We start from the raw sequence: 22858 nt of genomic DNA, 5'->3' as shown, positions 1-22858 counted from the left end.
ACTTTAAATGTTAATAACTTTTTAACGAAGCCTCCATCAACAAATTAATATTCTTGATTTTCGTCTTATTTTGGCCTCTAAAATCTCCCATTAAAATTGTTCCCTGGGGTGGCCGGACACCCTGTATAGTTCATCGACTTAGCACAGCATGATCTTGAAGTACTAACATAACCTTATAAAATACAAGGTTGTAAATTAAATTTCAGCACTATGATACATGACGCTGTTAGTTTGGAAACTATTTAAATTTCGTTTCTTTTAGCAACTGTTAAAGTGTTTTGTTAAGATCGTCTGATGTACTATACGTACATGATGTTTAGAAAATAGAGCTCTCACGAGTAGAAATTCGGCAACTATTGTACAATGAGTTTTTAAAAGGTATAAAGGTTGAAAAAGCCGCCATGAATATTAACAATGCTTATGGACTTAATACTGTTAACAGGTGTGTATTATTTGAATGGTACATATTAGGGATTCAAGTGTGGTATATTGACAGTCGACGATCATGAACAGACCGTGTTCTGTCGACCAAGAAAGTGTTCTCAACGTCATCGAAGAAGATTCGGCCCTGACTACACGTGTTTTGATGCATTGTTAACAGAATGATACCAGATAATATGTAACTCATCAAACGTGAATAAACAACAAATAAATTGACTAGGAAGTATTTGAATGTTCTACGTATAGTCCGGATTTTTCATTAACTGATTCCCACCTGTTTCGAGGTTTACAGTATCTAATTTGATGCAAAAAATTTCAAAAATAATGAAAAAATGTAACAAGAATCGCTTTCAAAATTTTTCCCGCCTAAGGACCGAGGTATTGTCGTAATATTTATTCCTTCGAAAAAAGGTTGAAGAAATGTGGTCGAATTGGGTGGTGAATATGTATATCGATTATGATGTTTTTAACCTCACTTATTTTTACTTTTTTTTTATTCAAAGTAGTACTGAAATTTAGTTTACAATTCAATATTAATGTTTATCTTCGAATTAGACGAATTAAATTTCACATTAAAGTTATATAACGATAAATAAATAATAATTGAGAATTAATCGTACGTGTAATTTTTACAATCGTGCTGCAATTGTGCACGTTTGGTGAAAAATGAATTACTTAGTTAAATGTTTATATAGTTTAATCTGCTGTTGTGTTTTCACTTAAAAATACAATTTAAACAGAAAATTGTAACTATTTTTTACGCATGATGAATATAGTAGTCAAAAACAGCTTGAATTCTATTTGGTTTGATTACTTTGTCGGCCATTATTATTAGTGTAAAATATTCGACGATAAAAGTCATCGATACTGAACGTTTTTATCTTTATAAAACTTAAAAAGAAGGGAGCCGTCATCACGTGGATATCAAATAATGTAGTCGCATTACACAACATACGATGTACGTAGCTACATAAATACATGATGTACAGTTGTTAATTCTGCATTTAACCGCTCCAACGCAATTGGTTAACAACAAGAGCAGGCATCATAAAAATGTGATCAACAGTATGATAAGGTAACTAAAAGTAAAACTTATACTTATTAATCATATGTAATTTTATATTTAGAAACTCTTTTTTTTTTATTTATGAGCAGATTGTTATATAGTGATGGGTGTAAGTATTGACACGGTTCGAGATTCCCTATACAATTAGTCATAACTACTAAAAAAATTCTTTATAACTGTCAGTTGTTTTTTCGTATGTATTATTTAAAACACCTTACTTGTTTAATGTATATAAAAACAGAACAAAATTAATGATATACACAACAAACGACTAATAAAAATGTGTTTCAAAATTATTTTACACTTAGACAAAAGTATTGGCACATTGTTTGGCTAGAAAGTTCAATTTAATTTTGAGTGTGCAGATGGCGTACCCGTTCTTATCGCTACGATATTTTCAAAATTATAATTTAATATTTTGTATCATATAGAGGAAAGACAGCATATTTGGAATACCATTTTGTTTAAAGCGAATAAAAACGAGTAATAATACACAATATTATAGGGAAAATAATAAACTTTTATATTCAAAACTTTCAGTAGCAATGAAAAACAAAAAGTATTTAAAATTTTCATATAATCGGAAAATGACAAAATTAAAATTTGGTTAAGATGCAGATAATTTGGAATGGCATTTACTTTTATGATACAAAATTAAAAAGACATGTAAAAAATAAAATTATTTTCGCTTATCAGCTAACCAGAAACAAAAATTACAACAATTTATAACATAAGAACAATCATGTTTGATAAATATTTTTTCTAACTTTTAAAATTTATTTACAATAATTGTTAATGTAATTTCTAACATCGTAACCAGTATATTGGCAGTGTATCTACATTTCACATGTGAGAGCATTGCACCCATTCTTCTGCATCTCTTCACTATACTTTACACTGCAAAGAGACACACAACATTCTCCTCGTCATCAGTCAGTTTTCCTATATCTTCATATTTCAGTCTTGTTTCATCTAATGAGTTACAGGTGTGATCATGTTAACGTTGAAATTTGAGGATTCATTATCAGAGACATTTTTCTTTCCTGTTCTTTCCCTTAGTTTACTTTTGACTTTTCCTTTTACCAGATTTACTTTTCTATTTTTTTCAGTCTTTTCATTCTATGTTATTTCAAACTGCCTACTATATGAGAAATTTGAAATTATAGCAGACTTTGTAGGCTTTTGTTTCCCATTAGAAGTTCATTTTTTGTACAAAGAGATAATACAAATCATTTGAACAGAGATTTATGGAAACTTACAAAGATTAAATAGAGATTTACAACCAATCAAACTCTTTTGGTGAATCTAGATCGAAAATAATTAGAGTCAATGTTCGAGTGTTGTGCAAACGGGCACAAACTTATTTACAAATACATATCCTTATTTATAAACAAATTTAATGTTAAAGTTTTATCGAACTGGAGGTTCGAGTATAAGTAAAGGAAAGAAAAAGTAGGTTTTCGAGTACTGTAATAGCCGTGTACTTGATGGGATTAAATATTATTAATTCTATAGTAAAACAATATCACAATTACATAAAGTGTTCTCTGATTTCCTTTTCCTTCCAGAATTAAGCATGAACATAGTTGCGTAATTTAACCTAGCTATGTTCACACAGGAACAAGATCGCGGATATGCAGTATAGAGTCATAGCACATTATACTAATAACGAGAATCGTAACAGTATCTAAGTAATACTAAGCATAGGAAGCATTTGATGTGATTCGAAGGCTGCAATCATTAATGATGCCTGGCTAGCGTCAAATTAAACTACTAGATTTACGTAAACCAGATACGTTAAACCCGTACCATTAAGAGAATAGAGGAATGCAGAGCTTTTTTTGTATGCCTTAGGAAACTAAAGAGCATTTACTGTGCTATAATTTTAACTAAGTGATTTCAAACAGTTTGTATGCCTTTCATAATCTGAGACCATAAACAGTAAAAATATATGAGACAATTTTAGGTATATTAGCAGAAAGTAAAACAACTATCGGAAGTCTGGTTAGAAAAATATAAGATTCCAATGAGCGATACATCCACTTTAGATGAATTTGTCTTCTTTATTACGATAAATAAACTAAATCCATTGTCATAGCAAGATATCAAATCACACTTTCAGAATTTGGGGGTTTTTCTGCCCTCGTAGCATTGGGCGACATCTTGAAAAAAAAGGGCCAAAGGGCTACACGGAGTAGAAGTTATAGTCTTCATCATACTCATAAGCGTCCTATTCAATCGTATTATAACAATACAGTTAAAATATTTTCTAAAGTAATTCATTTTTGACTTAAGTACCCTAATACTGTTTTGTGGAAAATAAAGAAAGGCATCCAATGGCGTATGAAAACTGTATAGTTATTTGGAAAAAAAAGAGACGATCTAGAAATTATCGAAACAACTCCAATTTCCAAATAGACACATATGTTAGAACAAGCATAATCCAATGGCGTTTAAGTTTGCCTAATTTAATTTTCTTCTATCTTTTCCCGTTTAAGAGTCGTGCCTGGACCAGGTGCATGAAACACGGTCTTTCAAACACCCTGTATAGTGATCAGTGTCTGTTACTATGTTCACGGACTTCTGGAAATTCACAGCTTACAGTCTACAGCTTGAGAAACACTGATTTAATGAAACGAACAATAGTGCATAGTGTATATGCATTCTAAGAGTTCCATTATTCCTCTCATTTCTTTTTACTCTGTATATCCTCCAAAGTAAAAATTATTGTCGATTTAAAATATTTTAACTGTAACGAATTAACAATAAAACACCGAATAAACGAATTTGTGGTACAATTAAATCTTATGTGTGTAACTTGAAAATAGGAACTTCGATAAAATTCTAATCAATTAAGGGTTAAATGTTTTTTGTTCAAAAGGTTTTGGTTGGTAGCTCAAACTGTATGATCTTTGATTGTAATTTCATACATACACATACATACTGTACTTTGCCCAAGGATCAAACTTTTGGAATATTTAAAAATTAAGTGAATTACTCAACACAGTAGTTTGAATATTTATGTTATTCGTTAAATTCGTTAAAATGTGTGATGTTCAGGTTTTAAAATTAACGAAAGATGACAGTAACAAAGTGTCTAGGGATTAGTCTAAATATCTAATGTATTAAAGAATTTTGTATTCATATAAAATAAATATTATTTTTACATACGAAGTAATGCTAAACAAAATATTTGTAGAAGTGAAAAATGCGTTTAGACAATTATACCAATGTAGTGATTGCATGAAAACTAAAACAATCTTACTACGATGATAGATTGACTTTAATATAACATAACATTTTTACGAAAAACTTAATATCTTGTAGATTTGTTAGGTAAAATAAACGTATATTTTTAATGTGCCATTACAGAAAGAATGATTTTGTATTAAATATTTAGTCGCATTTACGTGTATAATTCAGTTCCCTAAAGACGGTTTTACGCTGCAATCATTATGAATTCGTTCAGGTTTTGCAGCGATTGCAAGTTATGTTTGCTGATGTAAGTAAATAAACGTCACAATTTCTTATCAGAATACTTTTATCAGAACGAAAATACAGGATATAGGAGTACTTAGAAAAAATGATAAAGTCATTTTTTTGTGTTCCCAAAATACGTACATATTATAAAATATTCTTTCTTTATAGAGAATAGTGACAAGTAGTTTGTTGAAAAAAGTTTAAAATGATTAGTTGTGTTAGGACAACAATTTCTCATAATTAAAATAATTTTCCTGTGACAATATTAATTTAAATTCTACAAAAAAGAAAAAATCAGAAGTGAGTTTCTTGTATAGACTATGGTAAAGTATTGTTGCTCCATGAATAACATTTTTAAACGTTCTTTTTTGCTAATAATTCATACTTTTGTATTCTTTTCGTGTCTACTTTTATTTCTGCACAATGCAATTGATATTGATGACCTTGCATCGAGCCTGTACAGCCTCGATTCTATTCACTTGCATATTTTATGATGCAATATTCTACTAATACAATGATTGCATAACATTTCCTAATGATGTACTTAGTTTATTATTTTCCTCAATATAATTGTTTCATATTTACATTTTCACATCGATTATCATTCTCTGCTTGTTTTTGTGCTATATTATTATTAAACCTTTTGTTAGAATAATGCTAACTTAGTTTTGTAAGTATTTAATTCTAATGCAGATAGAACTTCATTTAATTATACTAATGTTTCATACAAATTTATAAAGTTCTTCAAAATGTATTTAAATCTAATGTTACTCGTGAATTTACTAAATTGCTAGTGCATTCAATACCTTTCCAATATTATACAAAATTTTTTCTTTTACAAATATATATTGTTACATTGTTATTGTCCTACTGGTTATTATTGTATGTAATTAATTCAACGTTACTTTCAGACACATGGATTCAAGATTAATAAGAATTCTGTTATAAATTAATAATTGTAGAAAAGGACATGTTTGTTTATTTGAAGAGTCATACATTTTTAAAATGGCCAAGACAATTTTGGATTTGCATTTACACATACAAAAATTTTCAGGTATTGTATAGACAAAGATTAAAACAAAATAAAATTTCCATTTTACTAATAGTTCTTTATGTATAAATTTTACTAACATGCTATCATCGATAGTAACACTGATGATAATATTGTAATAAAAATCATAATGACAAAGGATAAAAGAATATCAAATAATTGTCAAATATTATTAACATTTATTGGGTCTTTTGTTCCAAGATAATTTGTATTTTATGTAACTAAATTTTGTTTGTTTCCAATGTAACTGCAATATCTATTATTAAATTTTTTCCCCACTTTTAATATTTTCATTTGTAATTTTTTAATTGTGCAAGACTTTTATGTTCTTTTATAAATTAAAGAGCTTTCTATTAAATTAAAAAAGTTGTATCTTTATGTTGCAGCAATTCAATTAGAAACTGCATGATGTATGCTTGTGGCTAGTAACAGATTGAAATGGAACTGTGGTGCTGATTATAATATTTGTCCTTTTGCTTAATTAAAGTTACATGCTTCTGTCATGTATCATGGTTCGACAAAGGCTACTAAGTATTAATGGTACATTGATGTTTAACTGTATCTTTGATAATAAATGTATCTAAAGAGAGATAGAGAGAGAGAGAGAGAGAGAGAGAGAGGACATTTTCTAATAAAAGACTTTTACTCTCCATTATAGGTATTAGAAATGGGAAACATTTCATATTGACCCTTATTGCTGGTGTGATATTTGGATTTCTCTCAGCATGCCTTTTAATAACATCTACAAGAGATGTGCCATATATGTTTAATTGGTTTCCTGGTGGCTTCATGGTTGCCAGAGACCCACATCATTATTCAGAACTGGAATCAGAAGTGAATAAATTATATGTGATTATATGTACTTCTCTTGAAATATATTTCTATTTAACTAATGACATTGTAAATGTATATAATAGGTTGGACCTGAAACGGAGGTAAAGTTTCATGGTGAAGATGAAGATTTCCATAAAGGTGAGGATAAAGTTGCACAAGATATTGCAAAAAAAGTACGTGTTCTTTGCTGGATCATGACTGGTCCAAAGAATCATCAAAGTAAAGCGCAACACGTGAAAGCAACATGGGGCAAACGTTGTAACATCCTCTTATTTATGAGTTCTGCTGAAGGTAAATTACTTTTATATTCATGAAAATCAATATAACAATGAACATCAAATTAAGTATAAACATACCTAAAATAACATTATTAACCTTTTTCTGTCCAGATGCAAATTTACCTACAATTGTTCTACCAGTAAAAGAAGGAAGGGACAACTTGTGGGCAAAAACCAAAGAAGCATTTAAATATTCTTACGAAAAGTACAAAGATGAAGCTGATTGGTTCATGAAGGCTGATGATGATACGTTAGTATAGTCTATATAAGTTTTTTTTATTATTTTGTATTTAAATTGTTCTAATTTGTCATTCACTATGGGTTTACAATTTGAGTTTTTAAATTATGTTTAATTATATAAAAGTTAAAAGGGTTTCGGTTTGAAAATGTTTTAAATATATAATGCACTGCATTGGAATATGAAATTTTATATTAAAATTGTTTTCTGAATAAATGAGGTTACAGGTTTTATATGATGAAAGATGAAAAATTTACTAATATAATCAGTTGATTCGAAAGTTAGAAAATTTTTAAGAACTTCTATTTAAAACTATCCGAAATTTTTCATACATCTAAATCGATTCGAAGTATTTTGAGCGCAATACTAGTCAGTCATTATTTGTTTTTTTGGAAGAGATAAACGAAACTAGTACTAACAAACTAATTTTTAGTACGATTGTATTTCTATTCCATGGATGAAATTACTCAAATTTAAAAGTGATTAACTTATTATAATACTTTCAGATACGTAGTAGTAGAAAATCTACGGTATATGCTGTCCTCTTATAATCCAAGTTCGCCACTGTACTTCGGCTGCAGGTTCAAACCGTTTGTGAAGCAAGGATACATGAGTGGTGGGGCAGGATATGTACTTAGCAAGGAGGCCTTGAAAAAATTTGTGGCGGATGGTTTGCACGACAAAACTAAGTGTCGTTCGGACAATGGAGGTGCAGAGGATGTGGAAATGGGAAAATGTTTGGAGAAAGTCGGCGTCAAAGCGATGGACACTCGAGATCCACATGGCCGCGGAAGATTTTTTCCTTTTGTGCCAGAGCACCATTTAATACCCAATCACGTGGATAAGGATTTCTGGTACTGGAAGTACATTTATTACAATACCAAAGATGGCCTCAATTGTTGTTCCGATAGTGCGATATCGTTTCATTACGTGTCGCCTAATATGATGTACGTCCTTGAGTACTTAATTTATCACTTAAGGCCATACGGCATCACGCACGCCGTGGAGAAACTTACTGTGGATCAGTCGACTACCGTATCGATTGAATACTAGTCTTTAAACTATTTTAACTGGGACACTTTAAGCAGTGATGGGCAGTTTCCATTTTGCAAATTTCGGAACTTAAGACGTTATTAAAAGTGAAACATATTTGAAAATTTTGAAACATTTATAGTGTTAATGAATTTAAAGTACTTGAAAGTTTCGAAATTCTCTGAGAATGTCGAAGGTGATAGAAATACACAAGAGTATTAGTATACCAGATTGTATTAAAATTATTTTCTATACGAGTTAAAAGTTGTAGCCATTACGTAATTGCTTAATCTTTTGTAACCTTTGAGAATTTTCGAAAATTATAAATACCATAGTACTATTTAAGATTCGAAAAGTTTTCAACAGAGGTGGACAGAATTTTATTCGATTATATCGATCTATCGAACGGTCAAGTTAGAGAAGTATTGTGTTCGTTTAACCTGAAATTTTATTCGACCAGTAACGAGTGAAATGCTTGCCTTTTATTCATTTTTAGTCAGATAAGAATTTTGTCCATCTCTGGTTTCCAACTACTATTTTCAATAACATTTAAAGAGTTACTTCAAACTTTCATTGCATTCCTCTTAAGCCCATCACTATCTATAAGCACCAACAATCATTTTTTACATTCTTTTTTTTTGCTTTCATTATACAATGCTAGTCTATTCAGGCCAACGAATTAAACGTTAAATTTGTTCACCGAAAGATAAAATGTGTTATATACAGAGTATTTCGTTATATATATGTAATATTCGAAATATTCTGTATACTAATGAGGTTAATTATAAGAGTAAGATGGGGTGTATGCTACATATAAATGTTACAAGCATATCAGAAATGCTGTGAATAATTTTATCTTTTGTATCATCAAGTTCTGATGATCGTTGAACTTACAGAACAAGGAATAGTAGCAGTATGTATTAAGTATATACTAAATTAATTATTATTCAATCAATGATAATCAAATACTTTTTTAGAGTATGTTATATTCTCGGAATTGAAAAAAGCAGTTAAAGAAATGCATTTTCCAAAGATTTATCTTTCAGAAAAACATATTTGTTTATTTTATTTAAAAATTCTTGAATTTTTCTTAAAAATAGTAGATCTTATAAGAAACAAGGAAACAAAAATTATTAACTAATCAGTTGATCTACAATATAAAAGTTTTGCAGTAATTTATATTCATTAATCTTCGTATAACGAAAATGCATTTTTCCTATAAGATTTTTAAACGGTAGCAGCAGTGAGAAAAATTTCGTGGAAATATGAAAACTTTGCAGTGTTTCCATTATGCTTGCAACATTAAAACTGTAAGACACGAGTTACGTGCGAAATGAGGTATATAATTATATATACACATAAAACTGTATTTCGTAATATTAATATAATAATGGTAATAATAATAATTAATAATAATAATCCCAATAATGATTTTCTACCCAGATAATAAATACTATAGATACAGTGTGAGTGTGGTGTGTGAGTAAATTAACCAATTAACTTTATAAGGGGGAGAGGATTAAGGGTTGCTATGTACAAGTCATATTTGTACTATGCGACTGACGCCCACTAGCCATCATTGGCTTTCATTCAGACGCGCCCTGTATTCTCTTCTCTTGTCTTTTTATTTGTTCCTTATATATTTTTTTTTTTCATTCGCTTGCTCATTTGTTTGTATGTTAAATCATTTTTTCTAAGTTGCAGGGAACAAACCTCACTGTGCTCTTCTCTCATTCTCTTTTACTCTCTCGCTCCCTCCGTTCATTCTAAATTATCTAATATCTCTGCGATGTCTCTCACTTCATAAATTATTTAAAAACAATATTTTACACTATTAATGTATGTATAATATATAGAGGTCACCTAATTTGAATAAAATTTGTCAAACAGCATCGAAAAATTGCGCTAACGGGTCCAGGAAACATGATAACAGTGACCCAGTGCCGCGCGAGCATAATATAATATAATATTATGTAATTGTCATACTTATCTCACACCAGGGGCTTGTACGAGGCATTATACTTGTAAAAAAGAAGTGTCGCCTCCCTTTCCGTTCTCTTTTTTTCATTTATATCATCTATATAAAATTAAAAAACAACGTAATATCATTTATATTACTTCGTCGTTATTAATAATGAAAGCTTTGTACAAAATTCAATTTACAATTAAAAACGTTTTGGTTCGTAATTTTCTAGAGATTCTGATTTGTAATTGAACTATCTATCGACAGAGAGGCAATTGAAAGTTAGCTTCTTTTAACGCACTCTCTTTTGTGTCCCCTTCTCTTCCGTTTATACACACTCTTTCTTTTCCTCACTCTCTCATCCTCTCTTCATTTTTCTCTGTCATTCTTTCGCGTTTTCATTCGTTCTTTCAATCTCTTTTATTCATAATATCGCATGCAATTCCAACTTTCATACATCAGACTCCATTTGGTATGCGGCAATGCATGATCGTTAATTAGTAGTTTTTTTCGTGTTGTCTTTTTTTTCGTCGCGATTACTGATAAAACACAAAGCACAATTTGCTTATTTTTTTGTTTTCTTCGCCGATCGAATTACACGAATAGAAAAACTTTAATTACTGTGCTTCGATAATTATCGAGTCTATGCTATCGTCGCGGCGTGACTTGTCTTACTGTATCGTATCAATAGAAAAAAATAAAGAAAAAAAAAAAAAAAAAAAAAAAATTAAAAAAAGACCGAGCAAAAAAATGATCTCGATGTTTCGAGTCAAGGGATCATCGACGATTGGACGAAGGTTCGTTCTCTCCCAGTTATCCGGAAAATCTCAGAGTCACTAACGTACAGTTGAAGACGGATGTAGGAAACCAGTTGCTCTCGTAAAGCCCCAAGTGATGGTACGGTTAAGGAGTGCGTGAGAGAGGTGCATATACTGCACTACGAAGGGAGAGGGTGTGGGTCAGACGAGAGCTGCTGCTGCATGGTAGAGCTGCATGAGCGCTTGTACGTGAACTGGCAAACAGGATAACCGATCCTTCGTGTTCGCATCCACTGCAAGCCATGATAATGCATTGTATCCCTCCAGCACATATCTGAAAATTATAGAACGCAATTAGTAAATTATGTTATCGGTAAACGAATTTTAGTGACATTTAAAATTTAATATTTAAAGTATGCAATATGCTTGCATTTGAAATAAAATACACGTTTTCAGAACTCTCAACAAGCTTCCTATTATTTGAACGCTTTCACTTTCTAGTTTGAATACATTTTCAGAAATAAAAACAAAATTATTTTATCTATAAAATGCAGCAAAAAAATATATATATGTATTTTAATAGAAAAATACAATTTCTATGCCTCTTACGCTCAAGGATTGTTTTTTGCTACAATTTATAGATCAAATAATTTTGTTAATTTCTGAAAATGGTTTTTAATTAAGAACTGAAAACGTTAAATTAATATGATGCTGATTAAAACCTTTTAAAACATTAAATTTTTAATTTAAGTTTGAAATACTTATATTTCAATAAGAAGATCATAATCAACTTGTAAGTGTACTATTTTTACTATTTTGTGTTCCGAGTATTAATATTCTTATGAACGGAAACAGCGTAACAGTATTTAAAATGCAAATTTAAAACTTATTTGAAGTACTTTTTGTTTTATTTAAGTTATAGCTAAGAAGCTACTACTAAACAAATTAAGTTATTTCAAACAAATTGCAAAAATATGATTAAAAGTACTATAAATATTTATAAACAAAAAACAGTAATTTATCAATAAATACAACGTAAACGTTCCAATGATTTCAATTTGGTAAGTTTGAAGTTTTTGAAGATAAATTAGAGATTGTAGCAATAATTACGAAACAAATTATTTTAAATCAAATAAAACAGTAATATAAACCTGAGCACATCGGTGGTATATTGTGAGTCTAGTGGATGAGCAGTTAGTGCACTTTGTTGTTGTAATAGATCGTCACTATTCTGCTGTATTGCTGGACTATGCAAATGTAAGGCATTCTTCAAGAACACTGGGCAAACGCCTTCAAGATGGGGGCAAGCTGACCAAAACCACGGTGGCATGCGTCCTGTCGGTGCAGTAGATACTAAATAACCGAGTGCAAGTGGTTGCTGCAATAGTGTTCCAACTTCTTCTATCTGTTCAGCAACCGTTACCTATTAATTAATAATTTCAGAATCAAGTTTATTTTTGCGTCAAATGTTACAATTATTATGATTAACACATAATATACATCATGTGATTTCAGAATTCTCATTTCAATTATTTCTTTTCCAATGTTCTCATGTGTTAATAATAAATTACGTGCTAGATCAGTTCTTGTAATATTTGTAGTTGGCAAACTACAAAATAATATTTTTTCACTTTTAGATTTAGATAATGATGTTTTTATAATGTATTTTATAAAATGCATAATCACGGCACGCAAACTAATTTAACATGTAACTTTTAAATGATATGTGATCTTATATTTCCCACTAAGTAATTTTAACTTACTCTTGGAGTGTTGCTACATGGAAATGGACTACCAGGACCATCGTGATTGCCTAAACCCGAGCCACCACCATCTCCACCCAGTGGGGATCCCTCAGGACGGTGTGGACTGCCACCAGGACTTTGTCCTCCACCAGCCCCAGCCTCTGGCCATACGTTAAAAATATCGTTGAAGTCTCCCATACCTTCCATACCTTCTGGCATGTCATCATTTAGAGCAGAAAATAGTTCATCATCCCCTAGTTCTGGTCCATTAATATGTTGCTCTTGAAATGCTGTCTGTGATGACTGTAGCAAAAAATTAATCGTTTTTATGTTTTATTTTTACGTTTATTAGGAATCATTTCTCCTAGTATCACTTTGAATAATAATCGTTTTATTATGTCTTTGGGGGTCCTTGGGGATTAGATGGTAAGAAAAGAATAGGGAGAGCGTTTTGTCCCGGGTCTGGATATTGGAAGTTGGTCGAAGATCGTATATCTATAGACGGAAGGTCGGTCGAGTGCTTGCGAGAGGAACGGTCCCTCTGGCGGCGAGTACGGGAAACGATGGACCCCACATGACCTACTTCAAGATCGGGTTCGTACAAATTTACCTGAGTGGTAGCAGATGTGGGAAAGACGAGAATGTGAGTGCACGTGACATCCTGTGGTGTAGATAATTGGCAGTTTACTGATGCCTGACTGAATCTCTCATCGGGTGTAAACTGGTCAGCCATCAGTCTGAGAGTTGAATCTGGTTCAAGCGAAACTAAACAGGCGCTGAGTACGCAAGGTGCTGCCGATGGATACAGAAGGCTACACTGGCCGCATAATTCTTTCAGATGTTTTGAGGCTTTTAGAAGTGCTTTCCTAGATAGTAACCAGCTCCATCCTTTTAGTTCGCCATGCCCAATGCGTCCCACACGACCTACGACTAATCTCCAAGGTTGTACCTATGCACGGAGAAATGCCTTTTTATTATAAATCATCAACATGATTCATTCTAGTCTTGAATCTAGTAACGTTTCGGAACTTTTGAGATTACCTTTTTTTTTATGTAAAATTACTCTTTTTAAATTGATTAAATATTGACGATAAGCATGCTGCAGAGAGCATTTCTTTGTGCTCTATGTTGTAAAAAATGAATGGTGATACTTACACCCTGAGACATCACGCTAAGTATGAAATCCATCAATTTTTGTAATCCGATTCGTCTAGCTGAGGCGCGTTTTCTTCTCTTTCTGTTGGGTATATCGATGTTAATGGTAGCCGTCTCGAATATCTCGCCCCTGTCATCAGTCGCGACTGCGAGCAGCCAGGATTGATCCTCGCTGAGGCAATAGCTCAGATACAGAACTGCGCATTCCTCTGGTCCAGCAATACCAAAGGATTCAGGTGCTTCGCTTTTCGCTCGTAGAGGAGCCAGGACGTAAGCCGGTGCGTATAACCGGTACGGGGCTTTGTTCCGTTCCTGATGTATAAGTTGGAACAGTATTATTATAAGGCTTGGAAACGATTATTTTACAACCTGTTTATTACTCGCTACTTTCACCGTATCAGACGTCACGAAACACGGTCGATTTAATTTAAAGAGCCCTATTAAACTGGAGGAATAAAAAAAATAGAGCCTTACATCTTTACTCTTAAGAAAAAGATCTGCAGCGGCAGCAGTACCAAAGCCAGTGAGACTTTTTACCGTGGAGTTGTGATTTAACAATCGGCGGCCCTGTAGAAACACGTTCAACGCTAAGGCTCTCATTTCGTCCTGAATCCTTCGCCTTTCTCTAGCTCGTCCTAACTCCATTATACTTTCCAATGATATTAACTGTGGGAAAAAACGTACCATTAGAAAATGAGTTCACTTTACAGCAGGCCTAGCCAACTCGTTGCCCATACAACCAGCTTCCAGCGTGACTAAACAGATAACTTTTTTTGGGGCACACGACCATGGTTCTATAGGACAATAATCTCGTAATGAGATGCTTCTATAAATATAAATCATGTATGAGAACATACCGCGACCATTAACTGAAATCAGATACTTATACTGACTTTCGAAGCGTGCAACGTCTTCACTACTGCAATTAATCCTCACTATTTACCTGAAGTAGTGCTCGAATTTTCTGTCTGCGAACATAACCCGTAACCGCGAGAAACTTAGTTGGCTAGACCTAGTTTAGCGGCATCAACGTGATTATAGTGTAGAGAAAGTTGAGTATTAACCCTTTATCTATTACAAGTGTATTTAAAAGGTGTTTACCACCTACTATTTTATAGGATAATTCTACAGGTAAAAATAAACAAAAAAACCTCTTTCACTTCTCTGCGTTTCGCTTTCGAAACAAAAGAGACAGCGATATAGACAGACTAGTTCGTGTGGACGATTACTATAATTGTAAATCACATGGTCATATTTTAGACAATTTGTTTAATAAAATTAATTTTAGAAGTTAACTATTAGTTTTGTTCGTGAATCCATCTGAATAAAATACTGCCTGTACTAAAATCCATTACATCGAGATCTATAGTTAGTTAAGTAGATGCATATTCGACAGATTTCCTTTTTTTTTTGATAATGGAAAATCATACCTAAAAATGTTATTTAAAATTTTTGATTTGTTTTTGCATGAAGAATTACAATCTTCCCAGTTGTACTACGATCGATGGGCCACACCTTGCACATATGCCTACTAAAAATAAATAGCCATTTACGAGAGATGTGCAGTACCGGACAAACGTTGAACATCTACTGTTTTAGAGAATACTGTCGATTTTCGTGGTCATATAATAAAAATGTTTTATTTTTCACTTTTTTTACGCACATAGGTATAGAAAATTATTAGACAATAAAAAAAGCCATAATATTTGGAAATTATGTTATACATTACTAAACTTTCTGCTTGTTAAAATAATTACCTTTTTTTTAATTAGTGTTTTACACAATCTAGCCATTATTGAGACTAATTTGTGTAATTTCTCACAGTGCACAATCATTCTCGAAAAGCTTATACAGGACGAGATGTTTAAGAAAGGCCAACCGAGAAACAAATCTTACTTGGTTTCAAGAAAGACATAATTTTAGGTTTTTCTGAATGAAACGATATATTTTTGCACTTAACAAAGCGTTTTAAGGTGCGCATAATAACTTATGATTGATGTACATCGCGAACGCTTTCAAATGCACTGTAGTCAAATGATTAGTTGACTACATTCTTACTATTACTTCTTGATTATTACAATATTAAATAGATGCACGTATTTAAAACACCAAGTACCTTACTTTCGTTTTCAAATTAAATTGGCTGGAGCTAAGAACCGACCATAGCCCGAGTTACTTAATTTGTCTCGGCAGTCGAAACGTATTTGTTTTGATATTTAAAGACATTTACGACCCCGCTATATCGTGACAACTAAATAAAAAATTGTAAATAATAAAATTTTACCTGAACGTTGATATTGGATCTGACATTTTCAGGCATGCTATTAACTGCTGCTGAGTAAGCACGCAATAAAGCTAAAATTGCAAGTCTTCGACGATCAGGATCTTCAGGGCTTCCCAGCGAGAAAGGTTCTATCAGATAAACGACCACAGCCGGAGGTTCGGCTTCCTCTTCATCTGGACCCGCAGTGGTGTTTGTGGGTATCGTGGCAGTTTGAGAAGTCGGTGTCGTGTTACCAGTGTTAGAATTAGAATTTGTCGCTGTGTTCGATGGAGTTTCACTTCTAGGATTCTCTCCTTCTGAAAATGTATAAACTGCATGTGTAGAACTACATTGTTTGTTTACAAAATTGTTCATTACATTCAAATTAATGTGTAAAAGAAATGTTTGTCAAATGTTCCTTTGGATGCCTATTACGAATTAATAATGTCTTGTGAATTTTGATACCTCTTTAAACACAAAAATTTGTTCATTACGTGTTTATAAATTTGAGAATAATAATAGGTAAATATAGGTAATTGGTATTAGGATAATCATCATTTTTTATAATACCAAAATCGGTAAAATCGGTAAAAAAAGAAGTGAAATGAAGTATTCAAATATTTAAACGTACCAACAGACTCAGGTTTGCTTGTCATTACGTCAGGCGTGGCTGGCATCGTATCGGTAACAGGAATAGTCGATTGTTGCTGTTGCTGTTGCTTATTGGTTAATTGTGTATCTCCAGGATCTAACAAACTTCGATCTTGTATAACCTGCGTTAAATATGGGGCTAATCGGTGATTACAGACTTGAGCGTATAACCGTAATAGTTCTCCTAATTGGTTTTCTCCTAAAAGTTTGAACCAATCATCAATTGGTTGTTTAACTTTATTTTGTACAGACGATTTCCCAACTCGAAGAATGCCGTCGCGCAGGGCCTTCGAGATCGGGGTATGCCTTCCTAACCGACAGATCTGCAGAAGAACTACAATTTTGTATCCCGAAACGAGAAAGATATACGTTTGAACAGAATACTTTACTTACTTCATACGTAGTCGATAGTTCACGGAAAAATGATTTGACTTTATCGATAACGCAGTCACTGTCGGGTGCTACTACCACATAAGCGACATCCCTAGGTCCAGCATACGGTTCTAAAAGCAATTTCTCCCAGTAGCTTAGAGCATACGGCGATAAAGACAACCAGTCCCGATCGTATCCGACTACTAAAGCTGGTATTGGCTGAGGTTCACAACGATCGTCAGTCCCACGACCGGCTAAACGATGGAATTGCCTCCAAGTAAGAGGACCAGCGACGGTGTACGGCGCCTCCCACATTCGAGTAGTGCACTTTTTCTGCACTGCATCCTCCAACAATGGTTGTAGCGCTCTCATCATTCGTACAATATCACCGCTGCACTGGGGACCTTTCGCTCGGAGAAACACCCATCGATGTACGCCATTCACACGGTTAGTCCTTTCGTTATGTGTACCATCGATTTTACCCTGATCAAGAGCAGCCAGTGACACTTCGTTTCCATCGTTAAACTCCAACATATTCACCGTAGGCGTGAGCATCGAGTAACTTTTCATCGCAGCGTAGATTCTGGACGCCCTATAGAGGCTGCTGGCGGAGCTCTGTATGATCAGACACTGTTCTCTCAGCAACTCTAACACGTTAGGTGGTATCGCGTCTAAACCTTCGGATGGTTTAGCCCCTCCGCACGCGATAGCAACCAAAGATGTCTTTTTCTTCTCCGTTGGATCTTCCGCGATACCGGTAATTTCCATTTCATCTTCGTAGAATAATCCGGCCCGATGAGCCAGTCGTCGGTTTACAACTGCACTGAAGCCACAACTGCATCTGATTTGATCGTCATCTTGAAAGAGAGCTCCACCCGACCACGAGTGTGCCAGATAAACACCAGCATCCGCGCCTTTTATATTACCAACCACTTTCGGGCCTGCATTGCACACGCATAGACTGCAACTGTCGAAATTATGATCGCGGAAGATGTTCAACGCGGTGTCGCCTAAGAGAATATTCACTATGAGAGAGTTCGATTCTGGTGCGCGAGTAGGTCCCGGTGTGTCCGCTTCAATACTATTCAAGTTTTTGTTCAGATACGAAGAAGTGGTAGATGTAGCTGGGCTCGGTTGATCGTACGGAGGCGGCGGTGGTCTACCGGAAATGGTCGCTGAGCGATAGGGTGCTCCCAACGGTGCTGGGCTTGGTGGGCACGGTTGTTGTTGAACAGAACCAGGTCTAGTCGGTGGAAGCGGTTTTTCTGAATTGCTAGGAGCAGGGTTACACTGCCAGGAAGGTCTGTATACGCAGTGTGATGGCAGTGTAACGGGTGGTAAAGATTGACTGGGCAGATTCGTGAGAGGAGCATATTTGGAAGAACCAACCATCTTGCAGATGGACGTGGGCTTGAACACGTAGGACCAATCGTCGATTGGTTCTTCTTGAGGGGATCCCATATTTGGATAGATATCAGGGAGATGCCTAAGTGGTCGCTGGGGCACAGAAAGTTCTGTCTGGTCCATTAAAGGGTCGTTTAACTGACAAGGCGAAGCGACTGGATTATGTTCTAAGGATGGTGGCGTTGGAAACATTTTGGAAAGTTCTTCTGGTCGCAATACGCCTACTCCTCGATTATTATGTCTGTTGTTGGTATCTACTCTAGTTTCTTCGTGCAGTCCACTGGATCTATTTGATTCTGGTGGAGTTTGTACTTGAAGCTGATTCAAATTCTGCAAGAAGTCACTCATCTTTAATTATGTTAACACAAAAGCAAAAACAAACTATAAAGATACTACGTACGGTTTCATCGCTAGAGGTGTCGGGATCGGAATTATCGAAGATTTGGTCTAAATCTTTATAGGATGCTTGAAGACCTTCGCTGGTGAACAAAGACCCTGGTTTAGAAGGATCGTCTCTTTGTCGTCTAAGTCCATCAACACCTGTTCCGTTTTCATCACCTGTCGCATCAAACTCGTAAGGATCTGTTCTTCTTCCGATGCAATCTCCCTGCAGAGCATCGATAAAATTGATGTGTATAAAAATATAAAATGATATTCTACAATAACCAAAAATATGACTTACAACATTGACATTTGGTTCCTGCTTAATTTCTAATTTTGGAGCTTGAGATTGAGGAACCTGGGAATTCATTGGTGGATACAAAGTATTGCTCCGCACATTGACTGGACTACTATTAGATTCCTTAAAACGTTTCACAGGATGATTGAGCCATGCTTCTTGTGTTGAGTAATCATAGAGCCAAGGTAATGACTGTTCATTTTCTAAATATATATCCTCACATTCTCTGGAGACTAAGACTGGTCGTTTTAATGTTGGCCCAGGAGCTGGACTATGCACTTGATTATTGCATGCAGAGGAGGTTGACTTTGGGCCTTGAGAAGGGGTTAATGGTGGGGCAGTGTTTGTATGACTGGGTGGCGGTTGAGGACTAAGAGTAGGCATTGTAGGCTCTGCTGGTGGAACCGACGCTGGCTCGGAATGTGGAGTTGGAAGAGGTGAAGGTGCAGGAGAGCCTGGCGAGCCAACAGATGGAACTGGCAGACAATCTCCTCCTGTCGGTGGTCCTCTTGAATAAGAGGGTGGTCCACCTGGTGGTGTACTTGGCGCCTCTGTTCTGTTCAATACAGACCTGTTCAAGTTAAAGACATAGTTATTGGGATTACTGTTTAATTGAAACGTTATGATCGCCTCTAACAACTTAAACTTGATGAAAATAATTGATGTTGACAAGCTGATTCATGCTATATAAAAAATAATGTAAGAATAGCTACCGCCATGTGCATTGTATGAAGAGCATGTTGTGATACAATTATCTACAATCATTGCACTAGTTCAAGAATTATTATACAATATGTTTTTTTAAATTTCTTTTCGCTTGTCATAATGTTGTAGAAATTAAAGAAAAGCTTTTTAGAGACTGTAGATAATGTACGAAGTAGTATGTAGAACATAATACATCCAAATGAAATATGTAACATTAACATTGAGTAAATGGAAGGAATGAAGCTACAAAGTCATGCTGAGACTACAAACAACAATGTTTGACGATGCATGCAAAGTATTTTTTTGCGAGAATAAGGTATTAAGAAGTAGGAAACTATGTTTTGACTGTGAATACTATAAAAATGTGTCTCTATATCGTATTCTCACAACAAAAATATTTTCTGTGATTTTTATTAATTGCACAGTAGTATATGAAAATAGAAATAAAGAAATCAATTAATTTTATTCGAGTTCGCAATGCGTTTACATTAAAATGTGTGAATTTTGTAATATCTTAAAGTATGAAATACTGATAACATCATATAATGCATACTAATGTATGAATTACACGAATATACTATACTTATTATAGTTTGTATCAATAAGTACGCGTATGTGATAGATTTCATTGATAGTAGTACGTATAAAATACGTTTACCAGCTGTTTCTTTCTAACAGCAACAAAATAGTAGAATCTATATTGAGAGTAAATCATCTGTTGTTTTCTATTAAAGCAAAGTATCATTGTATGTTCTTACTATTTTTTTTATATATATACAATATACCAAGAATAATATTCATACCTCGTTCAAAATTAAAAAACCCCTCCCATCACTAGGGGAAGAAAGAAATGACTGCACAATGATATTTGATTAATGCATTATTCGTGCATTAGTTTTGGTTACGCATATGACTAGATAAATAGCGGGGCTTTCAAAAGCAATGTGAATTAAAAGGTGACGTTATGGCATTATAACATTCATACGAAATTGGCATTATTGCGGTGATTAATTAAGATGTGATAAAATGGTTTTCTCGTTGGTATCGGAGCAGAAATTACCCACCTGGGGGCATTAGCAGGGACAGAGGGACAAGCATCCCACTGGGTGGTAGAGCGTCGATGAAACGGTACGACCCTCCGTCCACCTTTATCTACTCTTTCCCTCTGAACCTGAGAGGAGGCCAGGCTCTTCCAACCCCCGGGGGTCGCATACCTGCAACCGATGTATTTAACATCTCGTTTTCTCTTATTTCTACTTATTTTAACTATTTCGACTTACTGAGGTCTGGAGCAAAAATTATTGTAATTCATTATTATAAACGAAATATATACTTGCTATAAAATTTAATTTACAATCCTCACCTCTGGCGCGCATACATCTTTCAATAACGCGTTGTTATTAGTATTATTTCAAGATGTATGCAATTTTTTACCCCGGGGAATGTTTTCAATTGAAAATAATTTAAACAGAACGTAAACAAGTTATATAAAATCTGCTTAGTAGCTTTAGAGCCACATTTTTTTCTTTGTAATAACATTTCATGTCTTTGTTAAACCTTTATTACACCGTGGACTTGCAATATACTGTCCAAAATAAATATGACATTCACACTACTCTTGACAAAAGTTTCTAATACAGGAAAATTCTGTTGCACAAATAAAAGAACTAATTTTAAAGAAACAATTGCATTCGAGACATCCTCAAAAACTAAATTTACATGCACGTGTTGCAGCAGCCATTAAAAAATCGCTATTTATACTGTAATATTTTCAACCTACACTTTATGAATTGTGTTATAACATGCAGAGAGAATCAATAATAATTGTGAATACTGCTATCTTAAACGTTGTCAGATAAACATAGAATGTAGTTGAAAGAAAGAAATGTTTACTGCTACATTTAATAAATATATAGAAAAAATACTTCAAAATTTAATAATAAATTAATACACATACTTTACGTAATATTAAAATAATATTCGATAAATTTGACAGTGCTATTATTATTACTATTACTGCATTGTTTTTTAATTTTCATTTACGTTACGAAGTTCTTGCCTTTTTTTAAAGGACAGGGCAACCAAAAACATTGTCCCCGACAAAAAATGTGTCTTAAAATACATGAAATTACTTTTCACGTTACAAGTTAAAAAAACTTCATGAATTAGTTCATTGTATAAATAAAATTTAGTATTCAATGCAGTAAAAGTTAAATTCATTGACAGAAATCATTTGCAAGCATTACTTACTTTGAACAGGTACAGGAAGACTTTTGCGTTGGATCAATGAAGATCCAAGTTCCATGTTCAGTGGAAGATTCTGTCTTGGAAGCAGATATTGGTGAACTCAAAGTACATTCTGCCCACGCACGTTCTGGTAATTCCGTAGCTGCTCGTAGTTCCTGCTGACCTAGAAGAGGATGTTCGCAACTAGCAGGGCTACTCGGCGGAGAAAGAGGAGTCTCGGGTGGAGTGTCGTCCATATCCGTGACCAGGACATAACAAGAAGGATATCGCATGCGTACACCACCGACAAGCACTTCCACCAGCGGTGGAAGTCCTGCTTCGACATTACTGCCGTTGATTGGATAAAAGTGTTTCCATTCTTCAAGAAGTTGGCTATCTGTACGCCCCACTGGGCCAGTTAATGTGCCTGCTAGTCCATGAGGAGCTAAAATCACTGGAACAACAAATACAAGTAATTATCAAATTTGTGAAATAATTGGTTATATATTGTAGCAAC

The 22858-nt window shown here is 33.9% G+C and overlaps 2 protein-coding genes across 5 annotated transcripts in view; one reads left to right on the top strand and one right to left on the bottom strand.

Moving 5' to 3' along the window:
- Positions 1 to 1376: 1376 nt before the first annotated feature.
- Positions 1377 to 9380, top strand: LOC122401759 (glycoprotein-N-acetylgalactosamine 3-beta-galactosyltransferase 1-like). Of its 3 annotated transcripts, XM_043404104.1 has the most exons (7): positions 5083 to 5098; positions 5899 to 6041; positions 6425 to 6578; positions 6697 to 6872; positions 6956 to 7163; positions 7262 to 7400; positions 7895 to 9370. In XM_043404104.1, the coding sequence occupies exons 3-7, from the start codon at positions 6530 to 6532 to the stop codon at positions 8439 to 8441; spliced, it is 1119 nt and encodes a 372-aa protein (XP_043260039.1). In that variant the 5' UTR covers positions 5083 to 5098; positions 5899 to 6041; positions 6425 to 6529; the 3' UTR covers positions 8442 to 9370. The 3 variants fall into 3 exon arrangements, with proteins under 3 accessions (XP_043260040.1, XP_043260041.1, XP_043260039.1); XM_043404105.1 differs by lacking the exons at positions 5083 to 5098; positions 6425 to 6578 and adding an exon at positions 1377 to 1516 and having other exon boundaries at positions 7895 to 9380; XM_043404106.1 differs by lacking the exons at positions 5083 to 5098; positions 6425 to 6578 and adding an exon at positions 4673 to 5009 and having other exon boundaries at positions 7895 to 9380.
- A 1821-nt stretch (positions 9381 to 11201) lies between these two features.
- LOC122401758 (mediator of RNA polymerase II transcription subunit 13) overlaps positions 11202 to 22858 on the bottom strand; it is a 32795-nt gene continuing 21138 nt past the window's right edge. The window contains exons 5-17 of one of the 2 annotated variants that reach the window (XM_043404102.1): positions 22366 to 22795; positions 21180 to 21329; positions 19414 to 19981; positions 19132 to 19338; positions 17349 to 19061; positions 16936 to 17278; positions 16326 to 16621; positions 14516 to 14707; positions 14042 to 14353; positions 13497 to 13835; positions 12905 to 13189; positions 12293 to 12564; positions 11202 to 11475 (exon numbers count right to left, since the gene is read on the bottom strand). In XM_043404102.1, the coding sequence (XP_043260037.1) occupies positions 11343 to 11475; positions 12293 to 12564; positions 12905 to 13189; positions 13497 to 13835; positions 14042 to 14353; positions 14516 to 14707; positions 16326 to 16621; positions 16936 to 17278; positions 17349 to 19061; positions 19132 to 19338; positions 19414 to 19981; positions 21180 to 21329; positions 22366 to 22795 (5240 nt within the window). In that variant the 3' untranslated portion in view covers positions 11202 to 11342. The remainder of the gene's footprint in view (positions 11476 to 12292; positions 12565 to 12904; positions 13190 to 13496; positions 13836 to 14041; positions 14354 to 14515; positions 14708 to 16325; positions 16622 to 16935; positions 17279 to 17348; positions 19062 to 19131; positions 19339 to 19413; positions 19982 to 21179; positions 21330 to 22365; positions 22796 to 22858) is intronic. The other variant, XM_043404103.1, reaches the window with a different exon arrangement.

Source organism: Colletes gigas, unplaced genomic scaffold (assembly GCF_013123115.1).
Source record: "Colletes gigas isolate AHSC1104 unplaced genomic scaffold, ASM1312311v1 Colletes_gigas_Sc00027, whole genome shotgun sequence".
NCBI classification, from domain to species: Eukaryota; Metazoa; Arthropoda; class Insecta; order Hymenoptera; family Colletidae; genus Colletes; species Colletes gigas.
This window is presented reverse-complemented; position numbering and strand designations above follow the sequence as displayed.

What these genes read in the sequence shown, in the direction of transcription:
- LOC122401759 (XM_043404105.1), top strand. Translation starts at nt 5,993, where the DNA reads ATGGCCAAGACAATTTTGGATTTGCATTTACACATACAAAAATTTTCA. An exon ending in ACACATACAAAAATTTTCAG is followed by an intron (nt 6,042 to 6,696) that starts GTATTGTATAGA and finishes TCTCCATTATAG; the next exon opens with GTATTAGAAATGGGAAACAT. An exon ending in ATTCAGAACTGGAATCAGAA is followed by an intron (nt 6,873 to 6,955) that starts GTGAATAAATTA and finishes TGTATATAATAG; the next exon opens with GTTGGACCTGAAACGGAGGT.